General features: G+C 42.4%; 1 protein-coding gene across 2 annotated transcripts in view; it reads right to left on the bottom strand.

Moving 5' to 3' along the window:
• Positions 1-21051, bottom strand: part of PAFAH1B1 (platelet activating factor acetylhydrolase 1b regulatory subunit 1) — a 46064-nt gene that overhangs the window by 21469 nt on the left and 3544 nt on the right. The window contains exons 2-3 of one of the 2 annotated variants that reach the window (XM_044431637.1): positions 19688-19903; positions 662-871 (exon numbers count right to left, since the gene is read on the bottom strand). In XM_044431637.1, the coding sequence (XP_044287572.1) occupies positions 662-693 (32 nt within the window). In that variant the 5' untranslated portion in view covers positions 694-871; positions 19688-19903. The remainder of the gene's footprint in view (positions 1-661; positions 872-19687; positions 19904-21051) is intronic. The other variant, XM_044431636.1, reaches the window with a different exon arrangement.

The following is a 21051-nucleotide window of genomic DNA, read 5'->3' as shown; positions in this document are numbered from 1 at the left end:
GCTGACAGAGCACCGCACAAGCCCCATCCCTCCAAGCACGCCCACACTTTTCCTGAAACCATGTCTGAAATACTGCTCTGCTTTCAGGCGTCTGGACAACTATTCTTCTGCAGTCAGATATGGTTGTTCTCCTTAAGATAGCTATGGAAGAGCCACTTTCAAACTGGTAGCCAGCACATGTGAAGGGCACAATTCCAGTATAGGGGATTTTAGCCCAACACGTCTGGATGGCACGAGGCTGTGGAAGGCTGCCACAGAAGTTGAAGTAAAGTTAGGTTACGGACATATTGTCACTGCAATAGCCCTGCAAATGCAAGGTCAGATTTGCAGTCTCATACTCTGAGTTACCAGCAGGCTAAAAAGCAGAGACATCACCCTGCCGACGAAAGTGCGTATAGTCAAGGCTGTGGTTTTCCCAGTTGCAATGTATGGCTGAGAAAGTTGGACCATAAGGAAGGCTGAGCGCCGAAGAATTGAGGCCTTTGAATTGTGGTGCTGGCGGAGACTCCTGCGAGTCCCTTGGACCGCAAGGCGATCAAACCAGTCAGTCCTAGAGAAGATCAACCCTGACTGCTCTTTAGAAGGCCAGATACTGAAGGTTGCGATGGGCTGGACACGACTCCGCAACTAGCAACAAGCAACAACATTCTGAGTTACTTACAGTTCATCTCGTTGCCTCTGTGACAGCACCATGGTGGCTGTGATGTCAGGTTAACGTGATTCGGCTGGCCTCTCCTCCTTGTCAAGCAGCGTTGGGATCCTGGGATCCACAATTCGGTCTGCCACCAAGTGGCTCCAACCCAGAAGACACGATGTCTCTGAATATGAATTCCAGCAAGTAAACCGGATTCATTCAACAGGAACAAATCATCTAGAAAATATGGAGGGTGGGGAGAGAAGAGATCTTTACTTAGGAAAAATTGTTCACGGCAACTACCGCCCAGGTCAAAGACTTCTCATTCCATAAATTTACTGGAAAACCTGTAGTGTTGCCTATATTTTGTTGGAAAACATTGCAAATAGAAAAACAAAGAGTAATTCAGCAACACAGAACTGTCAAAGGTTATATTTGTTATTCAACAACATCACTTTACTGGGGATACATCTTTAATGCTACCCTGCTACATGGGACCCACTATCAATTCTATTTTGATTTTTACTGCCGATGCTGAGTTTCCTACTCCTCACAATCACTCTGAAGAATGAGGTCCCTACCTCCTGAGCAGAGGGAAAGACTGCTGAATTCCCCTTTATAGTCATCTTGCCAATCTCAAATATTTAAATAAACCCAAACTGGGTTAGAATGTCCTAGTCATAGTTACAACTCACCAGACAAAGACCACTAAACTAGTCTGTGGACTTCCAAAAGTGTTTTAGAATAGGAACCTCTTGAGGCTTCATGGCAAATAAATTTAGGAAAGGATATAAGTAAGGAAGAATGAGAAAAAATATGGGGAAATAGAGCACTAAAAAGTATGTCAATTAGAATGAAGGAAAAATTTGTAAATTAGTACGGAAATGGTATCTGACACTGGTAAAACTATTATAAGGCTAATAAGTACTTTTAACATGTGTTGGAGATGTCAGCAAATGTGGGTATGCATTTCCATATGTGGTGGGAATGTGAAAATATTACAACATTTTGAGAAACGGTTTTTAAGGAAGTTAGCGAAATAGTGAATTTGGATACTGCAGCAGACCCTGGGATTGTATTATTGTCATTGTTTCATGAAAAAAACTGAAAAAGGAATATTAAAGAATAACAAAATTATTAACAGCTGTAAGATTAATAATAGCAAAGAATTGGAAGGAGATAGTATGAAGAAATTTGGAATATAGCCATTAATAAGCTAGCATGCTGTGTTAAGATAAAAAGTTGATAAACAAGAATAATTTTAACATCATTTGGGGGGTTGTTCATTGAATGTGTATTAATAGAAGGGAAGGGTATTAAACCTTCATATGATTCAATGCAATTTTGGATGGGGGGTTGCCCTGAAAGAGGGGAAGCGCAGAAGAATAGTAAAGGAGAGGAAGGGTACATATAGGTATGAATAAATATTGTACAGCCAAAGGTCCCAGTGTGGGGGTGCACTTTTTCGTTTAGTATCACATAACAGAGAAACAGAGTGAGTCAGAAGGGGTCTCCCGGGCCATCTAGTCTGACCCCTGACTCCAATAGATATTAATTCTTTTCACTGATTTATATGATATGATTTATTTGAACTGCAATTTTTCTCCTTTTAATTTTTATTGTTATGAATGTATCTTTATTGTATTGTTAATAATAAAAAAATAAAAAGGTATTTTGGTACATTTAAAAGCAAGGGATAAGAGAGTTTCAGATTGTGATAGAGAGCAGAGTGAAAATATTAAATTGCTTCATTCTTGTTTCTCTCTACTCAGTGGTGTTATTACAAACTTTAAAAATCCAGGTGTAATATAATTTTATAACTATAATGGGAGCAAGATAAATGGAGGATTGGGCAAGTATAACCACTCTTTTATGACGAGACACACAAGTAGCTACCCATATTTTCATGCTGCTATTATCTTTGTCAAACCTTTTATCTGGCATTGGTATCTTGGTATCTTTCAAACCAGGCCTGATGACACCAGAATAGCAGGTTTACTGCGCCAGGCTCTCATGCACTCAATCTGGTGGGTTTTTTCCTGGACAACCCCTACTGGAACAACGGGCTCTTTCACAAGAGCAGTATTGTCACAAAACCTTTAGCAAGGGATGTCTAACCAGCCCTTAACCATTGTTTTCCATTGACAACAACTAGCACGTAACTCAACCGCAGGCTGAAATGGAACAATCCCAGACAAAAGTTTATTGCCTTTATGAGAACCAGACCATATAACTTTCCCTGATAGTGCAAAACGTGCAAACCTGGAAGAACAGTTTAATGCTTAGCTATAGTTAAGCAACTGCCATACAGAGTCTGGTTTAAAACCCCATAACAAAAATGTTTATAGAACTCTTAAAACAGGTTGGGATTGCTCTTACTGATGGGATTAAATTAGGTAACTTGTTTCAAAGTTTAACTGGCACATTTGCAGAGTCTAGGTACTTAAGAAAAACATGTAAAAGCTACTAAACATTTAAGCACACAACAGATTATTCTTGTAGCTATTTATCAATCTAATGCTGAGAACATGTGGGTAGGTGGTCTCATGTGGGGTAGCAGTTAAGAGTCCAGGACTGGGACTCACGAGTTATGGGTACTAGTCCCTAACCAGCCATGGAGCCAATTGGGTGACTTTTGACAAGTCACAGGCCCTCAACCCAGCCTACCTCACAGGGTTGTTGCTGTAAGAATGACTGAGAGGTGGTGGCAAATTATGTCGACCACTCTGAGTTCCTTGAAAGGAAAAAAAATGGGATATAAACTGAATAAATATATTTTTGCAATTCCGTGTCATACCAGAGAATCAGAGAAAGCAGCATCAGGTTTCAAGCACTTGTACCTGAGAAGATAAGGTTGGGAAAATACCAGTAACACCCAACCAAGTTTCAGAATCCAAATGATAAGGTAGGCCCTGCTCAACAACAAGGAGCTTTATCACAATATTTCTTTTGACATGGGAGTGAATGAAAATTGGGCATGGGGATAAGTAGCATTTATTTGGGGGGACAGACTTTCCATACCTAAAGTCACTCAGTTACTGGTACTCTCCTGATGCTTTGTAATCCAGCTTCCTTTAGATTCCAACAACGTGGTGTCAAGACTGTTGGGTGTTTTATTCCAAAACTTTGGGGCAGGGGAGGTTGGAAATCTTATCCCGAAGTATCGTCATTTTACAATCAGCCAGGATGCTTAATTCTCAGAACAAATATTCACATATATTCAGCCCGATTTCTTAACTGGCACCATCCTGTTGCTCCACTTTCCAGAGAGGACCCATGCGCCTGCCTGCCCTCCAACAAAGACGCATTTTAGAGGAACCCATCTTAGAAGGAATCCGAGGACTGCAGGTGCCCCTGCTGTGTAAATAGCAGCACCATCAACAGGCATGACAGCCAAGACCCAAGCATTATGTCACTGCCCTGCCCCATATGCACTCTACAAGTCCCTCAATTCACCAAGAACTAAAGCCAGCAGCCCATCGATGTAAATAACATAGAAACAGAGCAAGTCAGAAGGGGTCTCCCGGGCCATCTAGTCTGACCCCCGGCTCTAGCCGGCTGCGCTCACGACATGCCCACCATGTGCATGTCCAGCCTATCTTTGAACACCCGCACCGATGGGGCCTCAACGACCTCCCGTGGAAGCCCATTCCACACCCTTGGGGTCCTAACGGTCAGGAAGTGCTTCCTGGCATCCAAATGGAACCTTGGCTCCATGAGCTTTGCTCTGTTGGGGCGCGTCCTGCCTTCCTCTGCAAGGGAGAACAGGTCTCCATCCAAGAACAGGTCTCTACCCACCAGGAAGAGGCAATAAAGGGCATGTAGAGGCAAGCTTGCTCACTTTTGTGGAGAAAACAGCCACAAAAGCGGTTTCTCCAGAAGTAAATAAAAGCAGCAATGCAGAATTCTGCACTAAAATACTAGGGCAAAACAAAACGCATCTCTCAAATTATGCACGTCAGACTAACCCACAGTATTCCTGACTCTCCACCTCAGTTGTGGCAATTATCTGGAGGAATTTTCCAAGAAAAGTCACTGACTGGAGAAGGGAATTGAGCCATGCCTCTTGAATGTTTAAGGGGGTTAGAAAAAGCAGGTGCTCTGGCTCTGAACTCCAGAAAACTATGTAAATCCCACTATGACTCTTGGGTGACACCAAGGCTTTTTAATTCAAAGGGGAAAAGGAAGTTTGCCTTAGGATGCAACCCTATGCCCCCCCCCTACATTGTCAGGGAGTGGGGAGGATAGTTTGGAGTCCCAAGCCCAGAATCTTGTGACCTCAGAATTAGGACTCTAAAGGCTGACCCTCTGCCTTGCCCCACTCTTTCCGTTGGTGTGGAAGGCATGCCAGTTGCCTTCTGAGGATGTAACTGAGCCTCCAGGGGACAAAAAAGGATGCGGCAGGGAAAGGAAGAGTCTGGGGCCACTGCCTTATGCCTTTTGCTAGAGGCGTCCCAGCCTCCTTCCTTGTGCTAGATCTAACTGCCCAGAAGCAGTTGAATGGGAGTAAATACTTGGGGCTGAGGTGGCAGCGGCAGCAGCCAGCTGCCAAACTTGGGAGGCTTGCATGCACCTGCCTAAAAGCGCAATATATCTGCCCTTACTTAACTTTTTCATAACTGCTAAATTTTGTTTTACATTTGGGGAAAAGTCTGCATGGCCTGGAAAGGAAAACAAATAGCAAGCACTTGGGTTCTGGTGACTTGCTGCCTATGCTGCTCAGATGCGAGATTTCGATGACTTGATTTTACGTAAAGCGTAACAGGAGCTTGCCGGACATTACGTCATATGATAAATTTAGTCTAGCAACTACAGGTGCTAGTTTGTTTGCTTGGCTATCTTGAAAGACTCCCACACTCTTTTGTGTACGTGTGGGATGGCCCAAGAAAGGCAAATGAACTTAGGAGCAGTACTATGCTGGGGGCAGATGGGATCACTGATCCAACAGGGAGGTGGCCCCACCTGCCACAGGTTATAGGAAAGGACTATCAGGCCAAGCTATGAAGACGCATGGCCCAGTCTCGCAAAACACCTCCAAAGTAACAGCACCGCTAAAAGCCATGCTGTGAGACATTAATTACCCTCTCACGCTGCCTCCTCTCCTCCCAATAAGGCACTGTTCAGTCCAGCACTGAGGAGTTACTTTAGAGTAACACACATACATTCATGTTTCTTTGTATCTTAAGGTAAATGCTGGAAGCTGTTTGTTGGGAAAAGAGTTCACTTGTTGTAGCACAGCTGATCCAAGCAAACAAATTGTTCGGCATAAATATTCTACAATCCTTGAGGCAGGATGGGGAATTCAACGTAAGTGTTAACAGCTTGTGCAGATTTGATATAGTTGCTCTTTGCTTATCAGGAACATTCGCTATCCCGGTTCTTCCTAATCAGACATGCATCTTTGGTACATCCCGATTCTTTTTTCAAGTATGCGTCTCAGAAAACTACTACTTCCATCTCTCTCCTCTGTGGCAAGGGCAGAAGTCCACAAGCCCCTAAAGCAGCGCTTTTAGAACTGGTTCTTCTGCAGGACTGAAGGCCCTTGAACTTCTTTTGAGTTATTTTCATGCGTTACTGTAATAGCTACCATTAAGACAAAGAAGAGAAAAGCTGTATATTGACGGGATATGGGGGAAAGAGTCTGTACTTTGTACAGACTCGCTTTCCCAGTGAAATCCCGAACAGCTGAGGTTAGGTCACCAGCCATCCTGACAATGGGAGGATTCTGCTCCCACTTTGCATTCTTCCTTCTCTCTCAATATCATGAATGCCTGGCAGTGTTCATCTATATACAAGGAAATTAAGTACACTGAGGAATATCTCTGGGACACAGGCTAGACCTGTCCTGGTAACTCCAGAAACTTGGTGTTTGCCCCTCTGAACTGTATCCTGCGCTGTCATCCACTTACTGGGAACCAACTAGTATCAGTCCATGCAGATGTAGCCCTCCATCGCCAGGATCCATCCCATACAACGCTGATGCCCACTGCAAAACCCCAACATCATCCTTCCATGTATTGTGAAGAAATTCTCAAAGTTGAAGGACTGCCCTTTACCTTCAGGGTTGGGTATCTTCACTGTAATCAAACAGTTCAAATGAAAGGCCGCTCATGATTCAGAAGTTCTTGTTCAGAAGAAAGCCACACTTCAGAAGCAAGAGCTGGGAAATATTTCCAAATGCAAGGTGCATGCATGCATGATGTCTTTCAAAAAGTGATGAGGCAGATCTGATTTTTCTAGCCCGGCATAATGGCACCTACAAATCTGATACAGGCACCTACATATTTTAGGATTATTAGCACTGAGCAGAGCTTTCACCCAACAGTTTGACACAGACGCCTGACATTTGTGCCCACCTATAAGCAGACGTCTGTTGAACCAATGCAGAGGAAGATTCTATGCCGTTCCAAACAGCGCCATGCAAAGCATGCGGACTGGAGTGTTGAAACTCCACTGCACCTCTAAGGGCATCTTCATGAAGATCATTTAAAACCCTTCGTGTTTACGGGGGTTTTTCTTCACCTGAATTCAATTGTATAATCCCTTCAGTACAGGGCCAGCTCTGGAAGATGAGTTAACCATACGACTAAACTGCATTACACAAAAGACCTTCTCATGAAAGATACCCTATTAATGCAAATGATCTTTCTAATAAAAACGGAAGCACAAAGGGTCTGGTCTAAATAGAATTACTATGGTGCATTAGCTGCTATTTACATGCTAATATGAGCAAAGCAAAAGGCTAGGGATCCTGACCTTTTGATCTAGTTAAAGCACATTTACTGCAGGCTGCTGGCTGCCCACACAAGATTAGCAAGGGCACCAAAGTAAACTGCCTTTCCACGCAGCTGATAAGCGAGGGCTGGGTAGAGCTCCGAGAGGCTGCACCGCCTTTCCTGCCAGGGTTGCCACTTCTAGAAAACATCTCCAGCACACAATGCCAACACCGTTTTGACAAGATCCATTTATATGCCCATTTCCCGTTTTAAAGTTCCCAAAGCAGCTCACGACGTTTTTACAGGACAATGCGTCATTAGTGGTATCGAGGCATTTCACTAAGTGATGGTTTGGAAGAGGCAGGAGAAAGCAAATTAGTTTGCTTTGCTAGTTTTCCATGATCATCAAAAGTGTACACTGGTCAGCGCATGATGCATTGCACAGGGGAGATCCTTCCAGAGGAAGTAATAAAGATACATCACCCTGCCAACAGAAGTGCGTATAGTCAAGGCTATGGTTTTCCCAGTTGCAATGTATGGCTGTGAAAGCTGGACCATAAGGAAGGCTGAGCGCCAAAGGATTGAGGCCTTTGAATTGTGGTGCTGGCGGAGACTCCTGCGAGTCCCTTGGACCACAAGGCGATCAAACCAGTCAGTCCTAGAGATCAACCATGACTGCACTTGAGAAGGCCAGGGACTGAGGATGAAACTCAAATGCTTTGGCCACCTAATGAGAAGGAAGGACTCCCTGGAGAAGACCCTGATGCTGGGAACAACTGACGGCAAAAGAAGAAGGGGACGGCAGAGAATGAGGAAGCTAGATGGGGTCACTGAGGCAGTCAACATGAACTTAAGCGGACTCCAGGGGATGGTGGAGGACAGGAAGGCCTGGAGGAATGTTGTCCATGGGGTTGTGATGGGTCAGACACGACTTCGCGACTAACAACAACAGAAGATTTCCCCTTGATGTTACGTCCAGTCATGCCTGACTCTAGAGGGCAGTGCTCATCTCCGTTTCCTAGCCGAGGTAGCCAGTGTTTGTCTGCAGACAGTCTCCGTGGTCATGTGGCCTGCATGACTAAACACCAAGGTGCAATCAACACTGTTACCTAAAGTGGTACCTTTTTATCTGCTTGCATTTGCACGCTTTTGAAATGCAAGGTTGGCAGGAGCTGGGACAGAGGAGCTGGGACAGAGAGAGCTCCCTTGTGCATATTCAAACCAGCGACCTTTGATCACCCAGCCCAGCAGCACAGCAGTTTAAACCACTGGGCCACCTGCATCCCTAGAGGAAGTAATAGTGGAATAAGGCCACACGCCCTCGGGGATACTGTTGGGCAGCAGGGTGTACGCTACCCCAAGATCGGCCTCAAAAATCTGCTTCTGCAGTCCAGCATAAGGAAAAGACCTCGGGGAATGTGGCATTTCTATGGAATACAAAAGGCATTGCCCCTCTGCCCCAATCCTCCCGCCTGTGTTGGTGTCAAGCAAGAACAAATGGGCCCAGGAGACATCATGCAACTCACCCACTCAGGCCAGCTCCTCCGACTGAGATCCGATCACAGGTGAGATCAAACTCATTGCAGGTATTTCTAAACATGCTGGCTCTGGTACGGATGAAGGGTACACAAAATGTGCTTGGTGGCCCTGGTAAGGTAGCAACTCCTGGCTTAATTCCGCTTCAACTCCTCCACATGTGGAGCACAAGGGGGGGGGGGCGTGGTGCTACCTGTGCTTATTATAACCATTGCAAATAGACCACCAGAGCAGCGGTACACGAGAGCTGCCACACGCATCCTTTAAGTTGCCTGCGTACACATGCGTGTACACATGTGTGTGAGAGACTCACAAATGAATTTGTGTACACCACCAGGATACAAAGAGTTTGTAAGCCAGAGATTTTTGGAAAGCTACCTGTCAGATATCGTATCAGTACTCACACTCACTTCATCTTTCTGTTACACGGTTACTGTGTGGAAACCTTTGAACAATTATTGTTGAATGCTTAGCATCAAAGTAAAATCCAGCCAAACTTCAAATGTTTCTCAGAACACTTCTTCCACGAAGAGTGAGGTGCTTTCCAAGAAACCCTGAATACCAACCACACATGTTGCGATGAACTTCAAGAAGAATGCAAGTATAACTCAGTTTTCTATACATCCACATTTTAATCATCTCTGGGCAAGCTGTAGAAGATTAACAGAAGCTTTGTTTAATTTATTCCAATTTTGACTGAACTGCTTTGCCATCAGCCAGGTCAGAACTTTCTGGAAGCTTCACAGACAACAGTTTTGTTTCACCATTGCACTTGCATCTGAAAGGATATTCATAGCATTAATACATGAAATGACTGCTTATTAAAGATTGGTCCATGCAAATACCCTCAAATACCAAAGTCAAGTTGACGGTGCTTTATTAAAAGCACAGACAAGAAAAGCTATGCTTACATGAAACTGGTCTACCATAACTGAATACCCCCAGGCTCTGCTCTTATATAATCACAGAGCCTGGCCTAGGCACGTGCATTTCCCTCCTGGAACCCTCTTAGTAATTCCTGCATCCTTCTGAATGTCCAGAGGAGCTGCTATGGACAAGCATTAATAAAATCATCCAAGTCATCATGATGTCGATACCATGAAGAACTATGAATCAGTCATCTTAGATCTTTATTTATTTATTTATTCATTCATTCATTAAAAACATTTTTATGCTGCCCCATTCGCCGAAGCCTCTGGCTCTACAATCTTATTTTGCTACCAAGTCAGAAATAGTCCTTTTTATTCACTATTATTACTACCATCAAGTCTTTCAATTTACCATCACAGGCATTTTAGAGTGATGTGTTTGAATTCCTGACCACAAATATTTATTAGCTAAAATAGTCAACTAAGGGTTTTGTGGTACCTTGAAGACCAAGTAACTTATTCTGGCATGGAGATGGTCCGCTTGTGGGGAGGAGTGTCCACAAAAGCTTATGCCAGAATAAATTAGTTTTTAAAGCATCAAAGGACTTGTTTCTGTTTTCTAACAGGAAACTAACAGGGTTATATTCTCAAAGGGGGTGGGGTTAGCTATGAACTCCTCTTATAAGTCACATGTAATACTGCATTTGGTCTTGCATTCGTCATCTTTTTGTAATTTGACAAGAGAATGCTAATTTGGGAACAGATTAAAAATGTAAAAAAAAAGGAGAATGACATTATATTCTTGATTCTGTCTAACCTACCACATTTGAAGTGTGAACTTTACTCCTGATGAGAATATGAAATCCGGGCTGAGGCTTAACAGGATCCTGCAGCCCCAATCTAGCCTGTTCTATATTAGCCCTTGCGTTCTTATCTAGGGCATGTTTCTGCAGTTTATTGTCTTCTTTTCCCTAGTTATGAGCAGACAAGAGTGTTTTCCAGTAAGCCACCAAAACATTTCAATATGACATGCCTGAAGTTTACCCTCTGCTACGCCGCTTGTTTTATCACATGCTACCAGTTAGCAATCCAAACCTTTGACCGCATTGCTGGCACTCTTTACTGTATGGTTATCTGCAAAACAGATTATGGTACCAATGCATATTACTAATACCTTAATGTGAGTTAAAACGAAAGTAAAGAATAAGTCAAACAGCTGTAGCTGAATCAAAGATGACCAGAAGGAGATCCATGTGTTTATGATTTGTTTTATCTAATGAAATGTACTGGATCCAAAGACAGCAGCACAAAGGTTTGATTTCATTGGAAGCCCTGAACTTTAAACTGTTTGAATACATAAAACTAAGCTTGGAAAGTGGAACAAATTTCATATAGTGTTTTAAAGATATGGTAAGAGAAGTGGTCTTGTTCGAACAGAGACATCTGCAAGGGGCCCATTGCCTTATGCTGCGAATTGAGAAGGGTCAGAAGCATTTCCAAGTAAGTCTCTTCCATGGTATGTTCTGTGAAATGGGTGAAGAGCAGGTGAAACCAAACCTCAGTACAATAAAATATAGGGACACATCACCAATGTTATGAGCTTGGCAAGAACGTGCAGGAGGAGAGCTTGCAAGTTTACTTCCAAATGCTCCCTAGTAAAGCTCATAAATATTGAGCTTTCAATTCAAAGCCTAAGCCCATTACTAGTTACCACCTTTGATGAAAAAGCACCAGTGTTTTATCTACAGTTGTGGATGTTTAGTCCTTATAAACATCACTGTGGTTTTTACAGCAGTGAGAAGAAGAGAGCATCCAGATGTAGAAATGCTCACAGGCCTCCAGAAATAAGACCAGGACCATCTAAACACTAATTACTATAGTTACATTAAGGTCTATATTACCACTAGTGTAATACCCTGGTGAATAATCCCACTGCTATGAGCCAAGGAGAATTAACTCCCACAAAATTAATTATTTTCAATAGTTACAAACCCTACATACTTGTTTTGGAAGGGAGTACATACAGGCAACTATATGAACTTTTCAGAGACGACTACCATGCCATAAGTAAATTTATGGTTTTAATCTTAGCAGTTGGAGGTTTTTCCAGCATGTCCTCATATGCACTAGAAATATTACTTCAGTCTATATGCAAAGGTAGTGCCTTACAATATTTCCAGTATCTAAATATGGGCAGTTATAAAGTTCTCAGTTACTGCAAGTAACGGCCACTGGCAAAAACACTATTCAAAGTAGGCACCAATCCAGTAACACTTGCATCAGCTTGTGACTGAGTTAGACAGCTGGAACCAGTCAACCTTCCTGCAACATCTAGGCATGCATAAGATAAAACTCTTCTAATCCTGTTGTCATATTGTAGTTTTTAAAAATAATGAACTGGCAACAAGGTGATAGGAACCCCTTGCAACTCCTGGTCGCACAGCTAAGCACACTGTGCTAAGTGACCAGAGTTCTGTTCCATTTGCTCTGAAAAATCTTCTGCAGTATGTGGTTTGAAGGCCATGTGTTTCTGCAGAAGCTTAGAGGCACACACAGGTCCTTTGACTGCAAATCTCAAATACATGGTTCCAATTCGAAACTATAATCTACATGCCCAGGACTTAAGACTGAGTCGCTCGAGTTCTCCCAGAATGCGCAGAGAATATAGAAGTGGGGAAACTCTGGAGATCAACTTGCAATCTCACTGGAGCCAAACTGGTGTGTTACCCGTGGCACTAGCTATTCTCCTATACAAGCAAACTGAAAAATTTCCAGCACAAAATGGAAACTTGTCTGGACAGTTTTCAGTAATTAAGGCTGGAGTGGGCTGGAACTTTTTTCCTCAAAAGTGACATCTTGTCACTGAACCCAATTCACATGTCAGAACAGTTCCTTGGATGTTTAACCCAGCAGCTGTCGAGGGCCAGCAGCAGCAGCAAGCAGGCAATCAATGAAAGCATGGGCAATCGCTGCGTTAGCTCCAGGCTGTTTTAAGCTCTAAACAACCTAGAGTTCTAGGCTCACATGTCACAGTAGCAAGGAAGCACATTCCTAGAGCCACCATTTAAGAACTGTGACTTGAAGACCAGTCCATTAAGTCCGTATCATGCAGTGTGCCATAAGGAAAACTGGCCGCCTATAGAAGCATCAAGAATACTACTCCATTCTTATGCTGAAACTGGCCGTTTCCTTCTTCTACTCTGTGCTTTCCAAAGTGCCACAGAAGGACAGGTCCTTCCATCAAAATTTAGAGGCAACTTCACCTGTACAGTGCTAATCTTTCAGTCTGTGGCATGTATAGGGTATATAGAACAAAATGCTTTGCCTATTTTCAGTAAACAAAAAGCAACCATGGGGGCTATTTTCCACTACCATGGTATGCAGAAGTATGTCCCTAAAAATAGATAAGGTCTTCATCATCCTTGTAACCATACAGGAAAAAGGCTCGCTCAACACTCTTATGCAAGGTGTCTCTTAGTCTAAGCTTTAAAAAGCTTTACCTGCTTTTTAAACATAGTAAAAAATATCTGGCCAGCACCATCAAAATCATGGGATCACATTCCACAGAAGGTTCTTTTAGAGCTTGTCCATATGTTAAATTAGCACTTCTATCAAGCAATCGCCCAAGAACAGTGGGGATCTCGCTCTTCAGGCCAAGAATTCTCTCTAGAAACATTTGTGAAAATTTATTTTCAAGTTGTTGCATGTACATCTTTTTTCTTGGCCTTCCATGTTTGTTTGCTTGTTTTCAAATTTATAGGCCGCTGAATAGCCCAACAAGGCTCTATTATCCCCATCAAGGCTTCAGTGCACAAAATGACAATAGGGCTTAATTCTACATATTTAACTGCAAGTGCTGCTTTAGATTCCAATTCTGCTAGGGAACTAAGTTTGCATCTGGACTTCAAAGAAACAGGTACTTCATGCCCCCCCTTATTAGCATTCATGGAGCCTGAGTGGAAGGTCCAGACCACAAGCTGCAGTTCACATCTCTCTGGAAGCCTTCACAATGGAGTGGGGGATGGAGGGCATTTTGCACAACAGCCTCAAGGCCCCATTGACCCAAATCCATGAGGCAGGAAATGTGAAGGGTCAAGACAATAGGCGAAACCCTTAAATGATCAAAACCGGATGTTAGAAACACAGAAACACGAGCTCCAGCCGTTAAGTAACTGCCCTTCCTCAATGGCAACATACTAATCCATACCAGCTCCTGGGAGACAGTAGTGGAAGGTTTTTGCCCCATGTCCTCTTTGCAGGGTCCCCAGGCACACTTGGTTGCTCAGCACAGGAATCAAGAAGCTGGAGTGGACAGGCCACTGGTCTGATGCAGCTGGGCTAGAGTGGCCCAGAAAAAAACAATCCTAAATTTAATGCCGTTTTTCTCCCTTGGCAGTCAGGGGTATTCAGAATAATCCATCTCCACTAGTCAGGAATACATTTATAAAGCCAAAACACCCCAAATGCAACTAACAATTCCTGAGGTTCCACCTGCAGATTTAAACATACTGTTATACTGAGCTTAAAGGATGGGCAACATTATTTAAAATTCTGTAGGGTAGTGTAAAGCTGTTCTGAGGTTCTGATTGTTTGATGTGTTATGCAAATCACATCCTGATAAGCTGATCCTAAGAATTTTGAGGGGGAAAAGCCAGCTGTGTTTATCTGTATGACCAAGACAAATGGCTGAAAATTCTGTACAGTCCCCCTACCCTCCCACCCTCTTTGTATGAACATGTGTGTTTTTCACAGGTTTGAATGAGCACAATTTCTAGAGCAATAATCACTGTAGAATTTAATGCATGTTTTAAGGATTTCAAGGCAAGCTATTACCAAGGCAGGTTGATGCCCATTAGATTAAAAGGAAGCTATTTAAAATTCCTCACCATGATTTCCATGTGCACCATATGGATAACCAAAAAGATAAAATAAAAAAGCATCCCTAGAAAATGCTAGTATAATTTCTTAGACTGAAAGTTAGAAATTTACCAACAACTGATTTTGTAATATTTCCTATAATACAGACAAGGAGATATAGGAATTATTTAAGATCTTGGCAAGGCACATGCAGTTCTGTTATCTGGCTAGCTGCATCTTACCCTTGTCCAACCTCCCCTGATGTCAGAAGCTAAGGCAGATACAATCTGTCTATGAAATTAAGGCAGCAGCCTCTTCCAGGTCCATTTCAAGGAGTAAAAAAAGCAAGGTGGCAGTGTCACAGAATAAACTACATTGGCTGTTAAGTAATGCTTTGCCTAGCCTACAAAGTCCTATGAATGGCTGGGGTACATGGCAAGTATGATAGCTTGTTCCTATCTAAATATGCAGTAGATTGTTCCTTTAACCTGTTTTAAATCTACAATATAGACACACTGTCAAGCACCTTTTCAGCACTTGCTAAGCTGACCATTGTTACCAATCTCTGCCAACAAACCATCTAGCTGGACACTTTAAAGAAGCACTTTGAAAGTGAGAAATATGGAAAGCAAAGAGTGGATGATGCAACATAAGAGAAATTCACCCTTTACTTAAGACACTAAAGTCAACATTTCTATGAAGTGACAAGAGAAAGGAAATCTGGCCCGGCAGAAACAATGGCTCCAAAGGTCTGAAACACCAGTGAATGGATCCCTCAGAGGACTCCCTCCCCACTTTTCATTCCCAAAGGGTCCATCCAAGAACTCGGCATACAAAAGTTTAAATAAATCAGCTAAACTGAGAATGGACCAAACTTTAGCACAGCCGGAACAACTGGTCCATTCATTTCATAACAGCACTTTTTAAAAAAAGAGCCCTGCTGACAACATCCAATTTCGAGCTTGTAAATCTTTTGCTTATCAGAGATGCTGGCATACTTAATTCCATGGCCTTAATTGCACCAACCCAGAACACTCCAAGACTTTCTTTCTGTAACAAAGATGCAAGCTAAATAGCATTTTTCTTTAACAGAGCCTGAGGTACTCAATCGGACACACCCCGTGTGAACTGCTAATGCTGTCACCATCTTAGAACAGCTGGAAATACACCGTGGCTGAACACACAGGGCACAATTCACATGGCACACTAACCCACCTTGGCAATCTGGGTCACCGTGGGTTCATCATCTCCCTCCCACCCTCCCTCAGTCCTCCATGGGATACCTACAAGAGGACTGAGCTGTCTCCCTGCCACATCTGCAGGCCACTTACCCCTCCGGGCCAGGAAACATGGAAACCACCGCCCGTTTTAGCAGCCACTGATACTCCCTTCAAAGCACCCCAGAAGCACTATCACAACAGATCTGGTTGTCAGAGCCCCTTTTGCTGTGTGGAAAAGCACCCCTTTTTTTAAAGTGATGGCTGCAATGGCACACGAGTTTGAAGCCTTGGTTGGTGCATTTCCAGGGGGTGCTTCTTGCCAAGATGCCATAAGTACCAATGCTAGACTGCTGCCCGGAGACTCCGAATCACTTTCCCCCATTTAGTTTCTCCTGTCAGCAGTCAAAAGATGAGCTGCCAAGAGAAACCAAAAGCACCGGGGATCTTCAAGTGAGAAAACGGAGTGTTTGGGGATTTACACCGCCTTCACAGCAAGATCCTCATTCTCCATCCCCAAGTGAGTTCACCTGCTGCTGCACATTTTGCATGTATTCTTGGGCTTCATGGATCTCTGGAAGACGTCAAACTACCACCTTCCCTCTTCCTAGGGAAACAGAGTTTTGATAGATTTGACAGCTAGCTGTCAAAACTCTGACTTCCTGTAGAAAGGGGATTTTGAGTAGGAACTGTTATTTTTAACTGGCACGTAGGGCCATATATGTCCCACTCAAAAAACGTCGAACCTGAAGACAAAAGAATAATGTGGCAAGTCTGGGACAGGTTAGAATCAAAGCAAGGATGGAAGGAAGACAGGGCCAGCTGCCCCCAAAGGCCACGTGGGCCCTTTCGGGAGAGCTGGCACAAGTGGCCTGCCAGGACTACCTTGGCAAGATCATCGCGGAAGGACTGTCTGCCTTGCCAAGCGGCTCCATAGCTGATTCCCCAAATCCAGGCTGGGCTTCAACAACAGATCTACCTATCATGGGTACAACAAACCCTGCAACAGCCCACGGGTTGCCCACAAACAAGCCACCAGCTTGCAGCAGCCCACAACCAGCTGCCATGCCCTGCACTCCGTCTTTGTATATGTTGAGGGGACCAACTGAATTATTTGGGCAGCTACTCACGGGGTGGAATGAAAAGCATATGCTTTATTGCACTGATATATGGTCCTCCCTGTTGATTGATTTAAATCAGCAAAGGGAAAAGCTGATTTTAAATGAAGTTTCCACTTAAACCCTTTCATATACTTCTCGAACAATGGTGCAAATCTGACCACTAAGGCTTCTTAATTTACAACCAAATACACTATTTAAGCTTTCATTTCTAAAACCTGGTTCTGCACCACTATGTCTCCATGTATACATTTGGCACGTATATGTATTTCACCTACAACAGCAATGTCTTTAAAGCACTCCCATATAGGGTCTTTCTTAGGACCAGCACTTAGGCATTAATTTCATACATTAAATTTAAATGCCGAACTTCATTTAAAATCAGTGACTTGGTTAACTAATCTAACTAAACCTACCTTTGAATAAAATTATTACTATGGCAGTATAGAGTTTACTATGCAGATGAACTAACCTTGGTCTAACATAATCCTAGCTGCACAATTGTTTTAAGGCAGCACCAGTTAAGTCTATTAAACTTCCAGCAAGCCTTTAATTTTCCTCTTACATGGACAGGTGTTACAAGAGCCAAACAATGTCTCATCTGGAACCCCACCTTAATTATATAACACTACTGATTAGCCACTAATGTTTGTCCAGCCTGGAATACTGCAAATTAACCCACAATTTATTTCCAAACCCAGATCTTAAATCTATCATCACAATCCAGTGTCAGTCTGTTTAAGCCACACAGTTTTATGTCAATTCATTAAACGACTTATTCGTTTTCATATTGGACACTTTAGTGTACTTAAACATTCCTTGGCTTATTTTACAGTTGACAGAAAAAAGGTTCCAGCTAGGATTAGAGGCCTACAAGGTAACTAGATAGGGTGCATAATTTATATTATTCTTTATTTGTTACTTTTATTTATTGCCCCAGAGCCCACAGGGCTCTCTGGGCAGTTTACAATAAAATACAATAAGATAAATAGTACATTAATAAAACAAATAATAAAAGAATAAGTTCCTATAATAATTGTCCTTGCTCCCACCGAAGAGCCTGGCACCTAAACCTGCATCAGGCCTTGTTCTGGCCATCTTCTACTGCCCTTTAGGACTCACCTGGATCATAATATACTTCATTCCAAATCCATGAGTTTAGCCTCGACATTGTCAACATACCTGCATTTTATTAGTATTACATTTGTATCCTGCTTCTCATACAAGAAACCAAACGTGGCTTTCACAATTATCCTCACAACAGACTTGTGACGTAGGTTAGGCTGAGAGTGAGTGATCCACACCCATGAATGTTTTGGGCTTTGTTTGTTTACAAAGTTCTATTTTAATTTTTTTTCCTGTGCACCACCTCCAAGAAGTTCAGGGAGGTACAGATATTTCCTCTCAAGGTTGATTCTCACACCCACCCTGCACAGGGAGTCATTCTCTACACATCAAGGTCAGCCTCATAAAACTCCATGGCTGAGCAAGAATGTGAAACTGGTCTTCCCATCCAAGCTAAGCCAGCCAACAGATACCTCAAAGGAACTATTGGCTTTTTTGAAATTTAAGTTTTAAAATCTCCACAGGACCAAAGCTTTCAAATAAAGCTTCCTACAACAGAAATATGAAGATTTCATTCTTTTAGAGATAAGGCAAGCAGAGGATTCTTAACTGTGGAGAAACTGGAAGTAGAATCAAACACTAACACTATAGATAAAATCCATTAGCAATTGATGAAAGACAGTTTCTACATCTTGATATTTAAGAAAATAGCTCATTTAAGTACGCAATTTATGCCACAAACCCAATCATCAGTGTTTCTAACAAAGAGTGTCCGTATCCATGTCAAATTGCATTCTTGTCATATCCCAGATTCATGGTACAGAAATTAAAAAGTAGGCAAGGCAGTAACTGTTCCAAAGAAAGAATGAGGTAAACATGGATAAGAATGTAAACTTTTAAAGATGGTACAAAATGTCCTATTCTCTAAAGGCAAAACTTTTTACAATCTCAGTAAATTTCACTGCATTCAATTTCCGTTACTTCTTGGAACACAGTGAGACTTTCTTCCATCTTTAATATGTGGCATTTATATGAGATTTTACAGAAGAACTATCTTGAAACAAAAATAATGGAGCTGCACTTCCTAAGGAAACCTGGGTACAGCTTCTACCTTCTCCCAAAATAAAGCCCTAAACCTTTTGATTCTTGAGGTATCATAAAAGGTGTGGCACTCCAACCCAAGAGTATATGAAAAACCTAACAATGAGTTTCATATCATATTAACACAAGGAGAACTATGCTGGATCAGATCAAGACTTTACTAGTCATGGAACACTGGAGTTTATAGTGTGTTTTAGTTGTTGAGAACCACCCACAGAACTTCAGCTATTGTGCGACATAAAAATGTAGCTGCCCACAGGAAACCCACAAGCAGAATGTGAGGGCAACAGCACCCTCCCATCCCTGCTCCCTAGCAACTGATATACAAAGGCATACCTGCCTCTCATACTGGAGGAAGCATACTGCCATGAGGACTAGCAGCCATTCATACCCACCTTCTCCGTAACCACTTAAGGCCAGAGGAAAATTAGCATAATAGTTAAACCACATAATCTTCTCAGTAAACTGAAAACAAAACAAAACTCCAGTAAGCCCTGAAGATGAGAGTAGGTAAATCTGAAAATTAAGGTATGTACTGATATATATGGAAGACAAGCCACATGAGAGGAATCACCTAAAAAAGCCAGGTGGAGCACAGGAACCAAGTATGAGTAAATGAGGCCAAGTATGGAGATGAAAGGCTTTTCTGAATGGATCTATGATCATGTTAATTTCTGTTTCTTCCTTTCATTGTCTTGCTGTATTAAGTCCAAGCATCCAGGGTCAACGTGTTTGGCTAATTTCATGCTCAGAAGTGTTCTTGTATGATTGGTAACCTAAATGAAGCACTCTGAAGAAATGCAAGAAGTATTTATCAGTAGGCATTCTGCAACAGAAATTCAAACAATTACATACTAAGTTGTTTAATCCATACCCCACATTGATAAGCATCATATGATTGTGCTTTGTCTGATAGATTCTATGTATTTTCACCATTGTTAAGAATTGAATTTGCCATGACAAAGATTGCATTTCAATGAGAACAGTGCCATACTTCATTAAATAACAGTAAGGAAGGATGAAACATCATGTTTACTACTTCATCTAAGTATTTTCTGCATCCTTTGTCCTACACTTCACCATGCTCTTTTTAAAAGTGTGAAAGAGAATGATTAGCAAGCTACTTCAAATGTGTCATCGCAGCTGAATGGCCATGCTGAATTTGATGGGTAACTGCAGTGCTTCTGCCCACAAGCTGTAGGAACAAATGAAGGCAGAAATCCATAATATGGATATACGAGACGTATTATACGTATAAATCTCCCAGTCAAATCTAGACATATACTAATTTACTCAATAATAAGGTCAACAAGTGAAAATCTATGTCAATCTTGGAGAGAAATAACGGACAAAAAAATCCTTGCTTTCCAACAGTGACTGGTCACTTTGCTGCTAGACAAATCAAGCTCCACCATACAGGGAGGGATAGGAAAATAAATAAATACCAGAATACTACATTCACTTGAATTCTGCATCACTAGACTCCTCCCTACAGAACAGACTTCATTGTTACTGCAATTACTATTCCCTCCACCCTGGCAAAAACACAAGCAGAAGGGAGGGGGTGCTATGAAAAGGGTAATCTAGCCGTTTCACAGCTTCTGCCTGACTCCACCCAGCTTCTCCTCTGCTCAATGGCTGCACGCACCCTCCACAAACACGATCCAACCAAACACAAACGCACAAAAACATCCCTGACAAAACTAGGTATCTGCAGCAAAAGCTTTTGTTAACATTCTTCTCTTTGTTCAGTATCTCAATTTATTTCAGAGATGTTTAGAACCATGTTCACTAACGCTGGACATTTCCATTTTAAAAGCCTCTTGCCTGCCCTTGACTGACAGTTCAATGGTGCACAATCATTTAATAAATTGTAAATCTTTGAGAATACAGATCGTTCTATCCCACTCTGTGTGTGCACACGCATGCACGCACGCA

The sequence above is a fragment of the Varanus komodoensis genome, unplaced genomic scaffold (assembly GCF_004798865.1).
Source record: "Varanus komodoensis strain SLA01 unplaced genomic scaffold, ASM479886v1 scaffold223, whole genome shotgun sequence".
NCBI lineage: Eukaryota > Metazoa > Chordata > Lepidosauria > Squamata > Varanidae > Varanus > Varanus komodoensis.
This window is presented reverse-complemented; position numbering and strand designations above follow the sequence as displayed.